This window comes from Parasteatoda tepidariorum, chromosome 9, assembly GCF_043381705.1.
Source record: "Parasteatoda tepidariorum isolate YZ-2023 chromosome 9, CAS_Ptep_4.0, whole genome shotgun sequence".
Classification (NCBI taxonomy): domain Eukaryota; kingdom Metazoa; phylum Arthropoda; class Arachnida; order Araneae; family Theridiidae; genus Parasteatoda; species Parasteatoda tepidariorum.
In genome coordinates, this window is record NC_092212.1 from 62,203,193 (window position 1) to 62,218,587 (window position 15,395).

At 27.4% G+C, this 15,395-nt stretch overlaps 2 protein-coding genes across 3 annotated transcripts in view; both read left to right on the forward strand.

Moving 5' to 3' along the window:
* The window catches only part of LOC107441879 (Talin_middle and talin-RS domain-containing protein rhea), a 407,839-nt gene that overhangs the window by 143,884 nt on the left and 248,560 nt on the right, over window positions 1–15,395 (forward strand). The gene's annotated exons all lie outside the window — the stretch shown is intronic.
* Window positions 1–15,395, forward strand: part of LOC107441884 (cytoplasmic aconitate hydratase) — a 42,986-nt gene that overhangs the window by 24,178 nt on the left and 3,413 nt on the right. For both annotated transcript variants that reach the window (XM_043048362.2, XM_016055283.3), the window contains 11 exons: window positions 493–609; window positions 2,103–2,262; window positions 3,215–3,350; window positions 3,423–3,507; window positions 6,301–6,457; window positions 6,564–6,628; window positions 8,083–8,142; window positions 8,228–8,332; window positions 10,646–10,788; window positions 12,761–12,908; window positions 14,432–14,554. In XM_043048362.2, the coding sequence (XP_042904296.1) occupies window positions 493–609; window positions 2,103–2,262; window positions 3,215–3,350; window positions 3,423–3,507; window positions 6,301–6,457; window positions 6,564–6,628; window positions 8,083–8,142; window positions 8,228–8,332; window positions 10,646–10,788; window positions 12,761–12,908; window positions 14,432–14,554 (1,299 nt within the window). The remainder of the gene's footprint in view (window positions 1–492; window positions 610–2,102; window positions 2,263–3,214; window positions 3,351–3,422; window positions 3,508–6,300; window positions 6,458–6,563; window positions 6,629–8,082; window positions 8,143–8,227; window positions 8,333–10,645; window positions 10,789–12,760; window positions 12,909–14,431; window positions 14,555–15,395) is intronic.

The window sequence follows — 15,395 nt, forward strand, 5'->3', positions numbered from 1 at the left end:
TTATGTTATTGAATGGAATATAAATTGAGAATAAATTGTGATTAAATAATTTTAGCTTTAATTAAAATTCATTTACATACAAAATTTTGTTATTGCTAAATTTTTTATTTTGGTATAACGATTATAATTTTAAAATTTATATTGTTTATTTTTATGTTTTGCCACTTATTTTTTCACATTTGTTAATTAAGTTTTCTTGTAATTTTTATATTTTACAGTTTATTTTTTTTTCACATTTGTCACTGAAGTTCGCAATATTTTAATGTTTTTCTTTTAAGTGTAAAGTTAATAATCTGTATTGCTTGTAATTCTGGTATTTTTGTATTTTCTTCTTATTTTTGGCATATAAGCTGCTTGTATATGTATCGAAAATAATGGTTGTTAAACTAACAATTTAAAAATGCTATAATATTAATATTGCTATAATGTTCCAGGTATTTTTTTATTGTTATATTTCTTAATGGTGGTTTTTCCATGTTACATTATTTTTAGGTTGTAGAGCTAGATCTCAGTACTGTGGTGTCATCGGTTAGTGGACCTAAAAGACCCCATGATCGTGTTCCAGTTCAAGATATGAAGCAGGATTTTAAAAGTTGCCTCATAAATAAGGTAAGTTATATTTTTGAAACAGTAATCACCACTTTAATAAATTATATCAGAACAAAGTATCATTGTAGGTTGTCTTAGGTTCAGAGGCACCACAAGCTTATATTTTAGGGAGAGAGAAATTAATCTACTGAATCATAGTATATTTTTTGCATGAAATTATCATTCAACTATATTATTTCTTATGCCCCCAAATTAAAAGATTTTTTTTATTTACAATTTTAAATTCGTGAATTGAACTCTTTTCTTCAATTGGATAATTGCGAGCGACATCATGCTTGGGTCTGCCCATCAGGTTCAACTCCCACATGGGACGTTGCTCGCAGGTATCCAATTAAATATAATCCGAGAATTATTTCAGAATGGTAATAAACCAAAGACTTAAAACTGTAGTGTTAACATTCCATTCACAACCATGTGATTAGAGACAAGGACCCAATTGTAAAAAAAGCAGTTTAGCCTATTAATTTACTAAAAGTGATCTTTTGTGGTTTTCTTATTTTTTCTCATTAAAACTGATGTATTTTTTTGTAGCATTAATTTTAAAAAAAATTCCTAGTTCACCTTGTAACACATTCAACAAGTAAGGAGATTAAATTTATAATGGTCAGAGAAAATTTTCTGGATAGTGAAAATGTTTGGGAAGTTAATGCGATCTCCCAGCTTTGCAATTTTGTGTTAGATATCATATAAAGGGTGTTCTGGAGTCATATTTTAATTTCCTCTTCTCACAAGTTAACTTATAGAGAGTTTTATAATTGTCCAAAGCTTTGTAAAATCTTACTAATACTGAATGCTCTAAAATAAAATATTGGTAATCAAGAACTATAAAATACATAATGTATTAAAAAAAGAGAATGTTTTTTAAAATATCAATTATTTGATAAATAGGGAATTTGTGCCCATATAATTCTTATTGGTTTATCCTTTCTTTAGGCAATGATTTGTATGCTACCAATTTTCATGATTAGTTTAAACCATGATTAGTTAAATCAATGTTTAAGAGTTTATGGTAAACTATTTTACCACTTAAAATTCATGTTGCTATTTGTCAATAACGTCAGTAATGATTAATTATATTTGAATATGGTTAATAGCTATATACCAGTTTTCTGGAATTCATATTGATACTGTTTATGTTCTACTAAGGTATAAACGCAACAACATTTCACAACACTAACATAGTAAATAAAATTTTCAGTCACTTATGAATAAAAAGTTATATTATTTCTTTTGCTGTTTGTTCTATCATGTTTAAAAATCATTAACTTCACTACTTTTTCACAGCTAGAAAATGTGTGGTGGTAAGCATACACTTACTACCAAAAAAGAAAAAAGAGCATAAAAAATATAATTATTAGTTTAGAGAAAGATTTTTTAATGTTGTTAGTGTATAGTTTAATTTCTCAGTGAGTTTTAAAATTTGAATTGAAATGACCTTCTTGATAAATAAATTGTTCTTTAAATGCTGATGGTTTTATTGCTATTTATTATAGGTTGGATTCAAAGGCTTTGGTTTAGATCAATCTAAGTTGTCAACAACAGTTCCCTTTGCATTCAATGATCAGCAATATTTTCTACGTCATGGTGCTGTTGTCATTGCTGCCATCACCAGTTGTACAAATACTAGTAATCCATCTGTGATGTTAGGAGCTGGTAATAATTTTATTATAAATTAGGGTATCAACTACAGTATAGTCGACTCTATCCATAGCAAACTTTATGTTTTAAATCTGCTACAAAATATTTATGACAAGCTATATTGTTTGTTGATTATTGATGTAGAAACACTACACTGGACTACATCATGTTTTTGTTTGTTTATGCTCTTTGTTATTTGTAAAGGTCTTCATACAACATGCTTAATCTTTTTGCCTCTCCATTTTCTTTTACACTTAATGTTTTAATGTCAGAGTTTGCTGTTATCTGACACAGAGGGCTCTGCTTTTATAAAATACTAGGCAATTATAAGAAAATATTCTTTGTAATGCATAAACTATAATTTTTTTTTTAAGATTGTAGTTAATGCATAAATTTTATACATATGTATAGTTTGATAATTTTTAGTACGTTTTATGCTCAATTATCTGTGCTAAATCATAGGAAAATGTGACTCAGAAAGATACAGACTCAGAGAATCTAAAATTTTTTATTTAGTGTAGAATAAATTTATTTATGGAAGAAACTCGTTTGTTAACGTTTACTTGAGACTTCTATTATTCATAGTAATTAGGACCAAAATTACCATGTACAATCAAAATTTTTGTATAATTATTAACTTTCATCAATAAACAAAAAATTTACGCAATTATGTATAAAGTGACTAATTTCCCTTTACCAGCTGTAAGCCATAATGGTTCAACTAATACAATCAACTTCACTTACCCAAGTTCGATAAACTTGTTAATCATAATTTATTTAAATTTTCCTTTTCAGTTTCCAGTATTTTTATTATGATTAATTCATGTTTTGAAACTTAGTTTCAATTTTTTTTTGTTGCTATGATCTATAAATTTGAATTAGTTTGGTTTCATGTAATACATATTAATTGCTGGTGCTTATACTTAATTTATATGAATAATATTAATGAAGTAAAATTCAATTGTAGGTTTATTGGCTAAGAAAGCAGTAGAAAAAGGTTTAGGTGTTTTGCCCTATATTAAAACAAGTATGTCCCCTGGAAGTGGAGTTGTTACCTATTATTTGCAAGAGAGTGGTGTCATAAAATATTTGCAACAATTAGGGTATGTTATGCTACATTATGTATCAATTATATTATACATTAGGTTTTAATTAATTTAAAAATTTAATTTTAGTTTTGATGTAGTTGGATATGGTTGCATGACTTGTATAGGAAACAGTGGGCCTCTTCCAGAATCTGTAGTAGAAGCTATTGACCTGGTAATGTTTTTCAATTAAATATTTATATTTAAATATTTTAATATTTTTTTATTTTTATGGTCTTTTAAGTAATGTGTTTTCAGGAATCCGCGTCAGGAATCTTTTACTGTGTTTTCTTTTCGATCTGGTAATAAGTTGACTTCTTATCTTTAAATTCAAATTGTGTGTATTCCATGTATACATTGATCCACAAATTCGCTCTTGTTGAAAACAATAATTTTCTAACCAAACATAAAATTTTGTTTTCCAAAAATATAAAATGAAAGTAATAAGTCTTAATAACTCAATGATCCTGCCTTTTTAACCCATATTTTATTATAAAGCATAATTGACGCATAAAATAATTTAACATAGGTATAGCAGATCTACCAACTCTCAGGTTTTTGTCATCAATCTCGAAACCTAAGGCTAACAAAGTATTTTTTCAGTCTTTTTTCTAAATAACTGTGAATTGTAGGACCCAAGCAAACTTTGCATACAACCCCAAAACTCTTTCTCCATGATGTGTTTAGTTTATTGTTAATTCCTCTATAGAATTTTTTATAGAAAAAAATAAGTAAATTGTAGTTAAAAATAAAAGATTGTAGGACCTGAGCAAACTTTGCATACAGCCCCAAAACTCTTCTTCCAGGATGTTTTTAGTTTATTGTTAATTCCTCTTTAGAACCTTTTTTATACATATAAAAAAAAAGAATAACACTATTTTTTTTTAACAATGTGCGTCTGATGACATCTCTTTCAAGATTATTATCTTAATATGCATGTTAAAATTGCTGAGAATAAAATAGCCTTCTTCAGAATATTATGGTTCTTTTGACGAGATCAATACAAAATAACATAAAGTTGGTACTAAGGAAAGTAATGCCAGAAATTGTCGGCCAAGTTAATCCTGGTGGTATTAACCATTCCTTACAGCCATGCGACCTTTGAGAGAATATTCAGCCACATAACAGAAATCCAAACTTAATTCTGTTGTTCCTTGTTAAAACTGTTGGGAATTTGTTGACTTGGAAATAAAATAAAAAAATTTCAGAAAATTTTTTGTTGAGTTTTTAAGAAAATTTTTATTACTCTCTCAATCTGAGTCACTAATTTTTAAAGTTAAGAGAATTTCTTAAAAAAATTTAATTTCAAGAATGTAAATTTATTAATTCTTTTTTATTAATATTTTTTGTTTTACTTATTGCACTATGTCATAGTTACAAAAAGTCTCAGATTTTTTGAATTTCTGAAGTTGACCGGTCTTACATAGTTTATACATAAAATTACACTTATGTTTTTCACACTTATTAATGTTCTGATCTTGTATTCTGATTAATTCTTGACATTCAGTTTGTTTGACGAATTTAAAGAAATTTGAAATATTTATCTTATTAGGTTAATTTTTTGGGCCAAGTGTCAGTTGTTGGAAGAAAATAAAAAATTTGTGTTCAAATGTGTTATCTGTGTATAAGCCGACCCTCCAATCCGGAATGTTAAAGAAATTTAGGGGTTCCAAAAGTCAACTTAAGTTACAGTAAAATACAATATTTTTATTAAAATATTTTAATGCAATATTTTTAATGCATAAGAAACTCTGTTTAAAAAAGACACAGTATATAATAAAAATCTATTTAAGACAGAAAATTTTAAGTCCTGATAAACTTTATAATAATTACAATAATTTAATGTGTATAAAATGCAATCTGTATGACGTTTAAATAAAAGGTTTAAGAAGACAGCACAAGGGATTAAAATTTGGCTTGGGAAAATACTTTCCTGATTTCTGCAATGATCCTTTATTAATTATTTAAATGTTTATTTATTGATGGCCAAATTTGCACTTTTCAAATAACTATGTATACTGAGTTCCTAAATTCAGTATGGAAAAGGATGTAAGGGGGACTTACTATGTGCAACTGAAAAATTTGTTTCTGAAAAGAAAGAAAGAAAAGAAACTTCCACTGCAAATTTCTTTTCCTAAATTGAAATATTTTGTTCTGTAAACCAAAAGATAACACAGCAAAATGTATTTCACATACTTATACATCCTCTTCATACCATTAATTTAGTTATTAGAAAAATTATAATTTTTCTTTCTCAGTCTTTCTTTTCAAATTTTATCATATTATTTAATCATTTTGATGTGGTAGATTCTTAATATTTATATTTTATAAAAATAATGTCTGTGCAAGGCAAAGATTTATTTAAAATTAAAATTTTATTTGGCTTTGGTTGATTCCATCTTTGTTAGAGATTCCTGTGTAAATAAATATTTTTTTATTTTACCAATTCAGTGTCTTGAATTAATATATCACTAACACATGCCACAATGTGAAATATATATATACAGAAGTGAGACAGGGCATATGTCTCATGGTAGCTAACATGTTAATACAGCAATAAGAAAACAACATTACTTCAGAAAAAAAGTGCATAATTCTGTTGTTGTTTCTTATCCTCTAATTGTTTGACGAAGTCAGACAAGATCCAGTAGGTTGTTGACCCTCAAAAAGCCGATTTGTTGTTGTGCATAATTCTAAATCAGTGAATTATATTACATTTTTAAATATTTTTCCTGTATAAAAATATTTTTTAATAATTATGTTGTGTTATGTTTTTTACTACTATTAAAAAGTGCAGAAGGTATGTCCCAAACTAAAAAATGTAGGTAATCTTTGAAATTGTATCAGATTTATGATAATCAATTAAAAAAAAATTGAACACTAATCATAAATCAAGTGTTTTTTTTATATAAATGTGATTAATAATTATCATTAATTTTAGCTTAATTAATTTAATGTTTTTTTTAAGGGTGAAATTGTGGCTTGCGGTGTTTTATCTGGGAATCGTAATTTTGAGGGTCGAATTCACCCCCATACTAGAGCTAACTACCTTGCTTCCCCCCTGCTTGTTGTAGCCTATGCATTAGCTGGTACTGTGGATATTGATTTTGACAAAGATCCAATTGGTAAGTTCACTGACATAAGTACCTTCATTCCATATTCTGATACAATTTTTATATTTTAGCAATGTAAATTATTTTTATAATTTTAATCAAAAATTGCTTTTTGAAGGAAAAAGTGCATCTGGCGAGGATGTCTATTTAAATGATATATGGCCATCACGAGAAGAAATTCAAGTAAGTTAAAATATTTTATTTTAATTTTCATTTAATTAAGGGGCCGCTTTTCTAGTGATAAAAATCAACAGTCAAATGGTGGAAATGCAGGGGGATTCCAAATATGTTTCTGATCATCTCTTTTTAATTTTCACAGTTAAACTGATGTTGGATACATACTCGGCAGTATCATTCTGAACATGTAAATTGCAAGACCATCACAAAATCAGAATTTGAGAAATATAACACATGATACTTTAGACTTCACTGGGGAACAAATTCTTTGTTTCATTTGTGCAAAAGTATTTGTACAAAAATACCTAATTTGGGTGTGGTGATTTCTAATCTTATCTGAAATTATTCTTACTCCTATAGCTACAGTTTTTTTTAATGACATTTTTATTCTATTTTTTGTTGAAATGTACTCGTATAAAAATGCTATATATAACAGGGGTTGTGTAATGGTTGTGACAAACTTCTAGAAATATTAGGGGACATCATAAGAATTAAAATTGAATTGCAACACATGCCTGGAAATGTCGTTGTAGGTGGCCTGCACTTCCCTATTATGACTTGTTCCGAAGCACATAAAGAAACATTTCATAACAGAATAGCGCCGTCAGCAAGGTATGACGACATTTCCTCGCATTGGTTCCTATGCATGTTAATCCTGATTATGTGCCTTAACTGTCGTAGAACTTTGTCACTGTATTTATGTGACTTCCTGTTATGTATGACATTTTTATACTTGTAAATTTCAACAAAAATAGACTAACATTGTCATTTAAAAGCTAACAAAAACTGTAGCTTGAAGAGAAAAATTGATTGCAGATTTGAAATTTGCAACATAAAAATATCCAAGATCCATTAAATCTTATGCAACAAGGGGAAAAAATGTTTCCCATTTGATGATTTTTCACTGTTCATTGATTTTTTCTGATAAATTTTGCAGTACAATTTTTCAATCACTTTTTTTAAAAGGTGGTTTAGTATTATACATACATCAGTATTTAGGTTTTTGGTAATTGTTCTTTTTATGTAGTTCCCGTTAATACATTTTTTAGTGTTATACGAGCTAGTATAGTCTAAACAATAATAAAAATAAAGTTTAAGAAATCTAAACACAAAAAATGTACATTATTAAATTACCTATACAAAATTACTAACTACATAATTTTATTACTTTAATTTTTGAGAAAATATCTAAAAATGTTCTGGTTCAAATGCAATTTCTTTTAATGTCTTAAAACCGTGGCATTTTGAGCCGTTTATAAAAGGTACAGAGACATCAGATGATAGTTTATCAGCAAAAGTTTGTTAAAGGTAAAATGGTACAAAGAAAGCAAAAATCAAAATTTTAACATAAAATCCAAGGTGGCAAGGAAATTTGTCTTTTCAAATAAAATTTACCAATTTTTATTTTAATTGCATTATTTAATAAATGATAATCTAGTTGTCTTTTTTTTTATTTGTAGGAGGTTGAAACTAAACATGTGCTTCCTGCTATGTTTCGTGAAGTTTATTCCAAAATAACAGTAAGTTCACTAGCTTTTCTTTGTTAACTGTTTAATAATTTATATAATGCTATGTTTCTCGAAATTAAAATGCCTATCTTTTCAGTTTGGCAATAAAAGATGGAATTCTCTTGTTGCATCTGAAGGTAACTTATATTCTTGGGATATAAGATCCACCTATATTAAATCTCCACCCTTTTTTAATGATATGGTAAGTAAAATTTTTTCTTCTTCTTCCAAAAATCTCTATAAGCTTAAAATCTTGTCAAAGAAAAAGAATTAGAAAAATTGTTTGAAAAATAATGGAAGTGTGGTATACGTTTTTATAACAGTTCGTTGAATTGTTTGACCAACAATAATTTGATAGAGTTGAATAAATCAAATTTGGTAAAATATTTTCTTTTCTTCAATCTTGTTCCACGTTTATATTTCTTTTATAAACCTATTATTAATTTGTGTATTTGGCAGGACTTTCAATATCTCACTAAAAGTTGTCTGGGTAATTTTTTTCTGGCTTTGTTATGTCCAGTAGCAGAATTATAAATAATGTTTTACAACAAGATTTGATAATTGAACTGAAGACTAATTTAATAAGACTATTTTTTAAACTGAAAGTTATAAAAAATAAACAACTTTCACGAGTGTAATTTTTTCTTTTCAATAGGGAAAAAATACAGAATTTTACTTTACGAACTAAAACTGTATTGAGGCCTTTATTAATTAAATATCAAATGCCTACATAATTAACTATACTATAAAATAAAAGTTATTAATATATTAACATATATTGATAATATATTATCATACATTAAAAGTATGCAAGGCAAGATGGAATTTTTATAGCAATAGAGATATAAATTGTTTGGCAAGGATATGGAAATAAATTATTCAACTACAAATATAAATTGTTCTGTGAGAGCTTTGATTGTTCTGTGACCAGTTTTGAGTACTTTTTTGTTTTGGGAGTGATATTAGTTTGATTTTTGTATTTCGACAGGTTAACATTTGTTTTACTGAATATTGAGGGAATATTGATTATAACTAATATCTAAGTAGTAAGATTTTGTAATATTTGCAATTTGTTTCTCTTTTTCTTTTTTATGACATCTTTATGATATTTTAGGACATTTTTTGAAATCTTAAAATGAACTGAACTGATCCTTTGGAACTGTCTCAAATAGATCCTTTAACCCCTTAACGATTGGTTAATTTTCAAGAAAACGGTCATAAAAGAGCCTATTTTTTTGGCTTTTGTATTTGTATTACATATATGATTAGTGCTGCTACTAGTTTAAAATAAACTATCTACAATTACCTTAAAAATATCGTGATACTGCCATCAGGTGTGTAAAATGAGAAATAAAATGTTTTCCTCCCAAAAGAAGTGAATTAGTTTTATTCTATTGGCGCATTACTACTGAGCACTCCAGCCTGTCAATATCACGAGAGCGAGAAATAGCGGGCAAAATCTCACCCCGTCATTTTCATGGGAGCGAGAAGGAAGGGGTTAACTAAATCTGAATATTTTTGAAACAAGATAGTACTCAGGGTTTTTTGATATTTGGGATTTTCCTGATGAAAAAATAATTTGTTTTGATCGTCCCATTTTCTAAGAAAACAAATATGGATTTCTTTAAAAAAGATGTAGTTTTGGAGAGTCAAAAGATTTGATTTTTTAATCCAACATTTTTTGTTTTGTCTAATATTACTAGTAGACATTTCAGAATTCAATACTTCTAATTTATGCATCATCTACTAATTATATTCATGGTTCAGGTATATAACTTTACTCACAGGTTTCATCCATTCTATTAAAAAGAAACTTAATTGACAATTTCAGAAATTTTTATTGTGATAAATTCAGAAGTCATATACTTATTCATTTATTAACCAGAAAATGCAATAACAATTCTTGTAGAGTGGACTTCTATAGTTTCGCAATTATTGATTTGCCTCTTTCATCTGATTTTGAAAATGCTCAATTTCTATCAACAATACAGTAATCATATCATAGAATTTTTAAATAATGAATTTAGAGATAATCTACTAAATTATTTTGTACAATATTGAAACCTTGCTTTAAGATAATTTGATTAAGGAAATCTTGAACTCAATTACATATTTTGTACATTGGTATGAGAAAATATTGGCTAATTCATATTGATTATTTTGATGATACAGTAGTATAAAAATATTCCATGATTTGCAGCTATTGTGAGCTGTTCAGTAGATAAAATGATACTGGAAATTATTAAAAATTTCAGTTCAAAATAAAGACATTCTGAAATTAAAAAGAGTTGTTTTGTTATTTTTTTGCAATGAAATTTGCTTTTAATATATTAAAGTTGAGCAGGTCATTTTTTTTTTTAGTTTACCTTTTGTAAAAATTGTCCAAGATATGTATATTGCTCCCAAAAATATCACGATTTTTTCTTTGACCCTCTACAAACATGTATTTCTTTTTTTCTAATGCAAAATTTAGTTCAATTATTTGGTTTTTTACATTTTGATTTTATTTTTGCAGTCCATAGCGCTTCCAGAAATAAATGATATCAAAGATGCTAGAGTATTGCTCAATTTAGGTGATTCTGTGACAACCGATCACATATCTCCCGCTGGTAGTATTTCCCGTAACAGCCCAGCTGCACGCTATCTAAGTGAACGAGGGTAAGTAATAAGGAAGTTTGTTTTTAATTGATTTATTAAGTAGGGAGATAACTTCATTGGAAACTATTAAATATGTGTAACAACATGAAATTTAAGCTTAGTTTTTATATTAAAAAACAGGCAGTATTAAAATATGTTTTGATACTATAGGATTTTATGACTTTCTGCTAGAATGTGCACAATTAATTAATTAATGTATTAATTATCTCTTTTAAATGTTACTTCATCATGGATGCAGTTACCATTTAAGGAAATTTCTGCTACATATGCTATTCAATAATATATTGTAAAAACTATTGGATGACAATATATTGAATTCTGCATATTTTTTAAGAAGTATTTAAGAGACATTATGGTATGAAAATGCTGTTGAAGTAGACATTGGTTGATACTTATCTTTTGTTCCACATTTTTTTTCAGTAGCAAATAAATATCACAAGTTATTAACCGTAGAATTATGTATAATTTACAGTAGAATTAGTATTTCTTTGCAGTCATGCATATACTCATATGTTATGATTAGTTAAGAGCATTATATCTTTGTTTAAACATCCTATTATTTTTGCAGTACTTAAAGTGTTAAGTTTGTCATTTTTTTTTTACAGACATATTAAACCATTTCTATATTACAGTGGGGAACCAATTATCCGGAACGATCGGGGCCATCGCTATTCCGGATAACTAATTTTTCCGGTTTTCTGAATCGCTACAAAAAGCCGTTTTTTTATTGTTAAACCCAACTAAAAAAANTGAATCCTTAACAACTGCATGAATTTTAGGAAAGAAGAAAAACGATGAAGTAATACACTAATGATTATTTCCAAAATGATGGTAAGGTCTTTCAAAAAAGAAAGAAAATGAGGAAAAAAATTTTTTTTTAAAAAAAATGGCGGGAAAATTTATCGAATTTCGTTCCGGTTTTTTGGTTTTCCGGTTTTCTGATTTCCGGATAACGGTTTCTGTACTGTAATTTCATGAGCATTACTGAGAATTGACGAATAACAGCAGATTGAAAGCAGTTCAACAAAACAAAAATAAGAATAATGAAGTTAAATACTGTATATCCCTATGTATGAGTCAACTTTCTAAACCCCCAAATTATACGAAAATTAGGGAATCAACTTATACACTAGTAATAAAGTCCGTCATTTGTTCTTCGTAAAACATCAACGCAATATAAACGACAAGGTAGATAAGAATAACTTTATACCGCTTTGAAAAACTTTTTTTAACATGTTATGTGCATTTAATTTTGTATTTTCTGTGATTATATTTTCTTAACATGTAAAAGTTATTTTTAGGAGAATACTTTCTGTTATTTTCAAAAAAATTTAAGAATTAGAAAAGTCAATATAATTTATTCAAGAATATTTTAAGAAATCTATAACACAGTGAAAACTTCTGAAGACATCAGAACATCTTCCTCAGATTCAGTAACGCTATCAGTGTCGTCATGAATCCTACTCTGAAATGATTGCTAAGTCCCACAAAAAATAGTCTTTACCCCATCCAAAGAATTTGAAATTCTGTACTTTTTGAAAAGATTTTACAATAGCATTTTAATTTATATTTTAGAACGTTTCTAGTATTATTTGCAGTCTTGTATCACTGATGTTTATAGAAGCAGTGCAGATATTTCCTGTTCTTTTAAAAGTTTTTTTTCCTTCCATCTATTATTTATTCCAGGACAATTTTTAAAATTTCGGTTTTTTTCAGTTCGTAACTTATACATTAGACACACCAGAAATTTGCTATCTCCTAACAAAAAATAGGTGGTCAACTTATACACTAGATATAAAATGTGGGAAATTTTATATAGATAAAACTACATTGTTAAAATGTTTCTAAATTGAGATATAATTTTTCCAAGAAGTCTCATTAAGTACTTCTATCCATTAATTTTGCTTTTATTCGTATTTTATGTAGCTATTTAATTAGAAAAGAATCACAATAATTGTATTTTTTACATTAGATTAACACCCAGAGAATATAACTCATATGGTGCCAGAAGGGGCAACGATGAAATAATGGCTCGTGGAACATTCGCCAATATTCGTATTAGAAATAAGTTCCTTTCCAAAGCTGGTCCTAAAACTATCCACATTCCAAGCTCTACTGAGGTATTTAAAATTTACTTTTGATATTTATTTGTTGTTTGTTAAGTTATGATTTTAAAGTAGAAAGTTTTTATTATTGTGTAGTGTGTTTTTCCATTCAATTAACTATGGTCCCACTGGTAAAAAGACAGTTTTTTTTTTTTAGAAGTAAAATACTGTTTTTTTTTTTCCCTTCTTTTCCTAAGAATATTTTTGTGCCATCAAATGGCAAATCTAATTCAATTTATAATTTGCTGGAAGAACATTCTGAGTAAGATTTAAGAAGAGAGAGATTTCTCAAGAAAGGATTTTGTTTCAGTCTTATTTAACATGCAAAATCTATTTAGTCTTTAATTTCATATATATATATATTAATGGGGTGCACGACTTATTTCAGTGAAGGGCCACTTACACACCACATAGATTAATGAAGGGCTGCACACGTATTTAGTCATGTTAGTGGCAAATATGATAATTTTTATCTAAACATTAGTGTTCTAAGCACCAAATATTTTTATGAGTAAACTTAACATATTTACAAAGAATTCAATACTTTTAATTATTTGAATTTATTTAAAACTACTGTAAAAAACTAATGTATACATAAATATTAAGAGTAGGATATAAATTCTGACCATAAAGAAGCTTATAGAATAAAAGTGAAAAAAAAAACAAAAAAAAGAAGGAGAAGAAAGAAACTTTATTTATAGAGTAATATAAATTTGAATTAAATATTTTAATAAGAGAAAATTTGAAATGTTTAAACAAAAACCAAAGTAAAAGAATTTTTTTATTGCTTTCAAAAGTTCCCTCAGGCTGCATGTGGTCCGCAGGTTATAGGTTGTGCACCCCTACATTAATATATATTAATATGTAGAGAGACAGAAGTTCTTGACAGCAGAATGCTCATTTTGGGCTGATGTCTTTAGTGCTTGTAGATGATACTAAGAACAGCGTCCGATAGAAAGAAACGAGTGATTGGCTGTTTGGTTCTCAGTGTATTCTTATTGAAGAAGCTTATTTCAGCTCTTTGTTGCTTAAAGAATAGTGGAAGGCTAAAAATTTGGTGAATGCTTAGAAGCAATTCTAGGAGTTTGTTACATTTTTAGATTAAGTGTTGTCAGCAAAAAGGGTTGAATGAATAGTTTGGTTAGAGATTTATTGATTTTACCAATAGGACGCTTGCAGAAAAGATATAAAGGTCAAGCATTATTTTTATTTCATACTGTCAATGTACTAAGTTTTACGCTAATTTATTCGAAGTTACTAAAATTAACTTTCATTCTTTCAGCTCTTCAAACATGTTATGTAAGCATCTCTAAATTATAAAAATCTAAGTAAATTATAAAAATCTAAGTTTTTATAATTTACTTTCAGTTCCTCTTAACCTTAAAACTTTATTAATGATCTCATTTTATCTTAGAGCATTAGAATTTTTGTTGCCATTTCTTTCAATATTTTTTTATTATTCAAATTTCAAAGTTAAAAATATATTAGATAATAAAAACAATTATGTATGTACCCTAATAATTATTTATTTAATTTAGTTGGATGTGTTTGATGCAGCTGAGAAGTATAGAAGTGAGGGTACCCAGCTAATTATTTTGGCTGGTAAAGAGTATGGCTGTGGATCATCACGTGATTGGGCTGCTAAAGGGCCATATCTCTTGGTTAGTTATTTATTTCAATTACCCTTTGAAAAACTACTTTGATAAATTTTTTTTGTTTTAAGGATTAAAACTGTTATGTTCTTCTTGATGCTATTTTAATTTTTCTTCTAGAAAATACTAAATGTAGTCAAACTCAGTCAAAAACATGGACTTTGAGAGAATTTGCTTATTAAATCCTGGTGTTTGTTACACTTGATTGAAATTAGGATGATACAAAAATGAATGATATTGTTTTGTTTGTAATTTTTTTTTCAATCAAATGTTTCACCAAAAGAATTTGTCTGTCAGCATTCACATATTAAGCTATTACATAAAATTTATGAAATGATCACATATATGTAATTGCTGATTTGGCCTTTTCTTTAAATTTTTTTAAATATATTTTATAATTATTATAATTTAAATACAATTTACAATTTTCTCTTAAATCTATATGAAATCAAATTACAAGTTGCACTGTTGTTGGCTAAAACCCAAGTTAGTTATTTTTGATCATCTTATGTTTTTGCAATATATTTATATTGTATTTTGTTTAGCAGTAGAAGATTGATATGCCACAATTGTCTTGTAAACTGTGTTATTTTTGCGCTTGTAAATAATAAAAATTGCACTTAAAAAATTTTACAATCCACGTTTTGCATGTGCCACAATTTTTTTTATTTAGTTTGTATAAGATAGACTTATTTCTGTTAGCTGTGGAACTAAGCTAGTAGCTCGGATTTGATATAATCGATTGACGTTTTTCGTAGCCACTGCAGGAATTGAATTATATTTTCGTAATTGGAGCTGGAGCTTTTACTTGCACTTTGTTGTATATTTAATCACTTAATCATGAGATTTT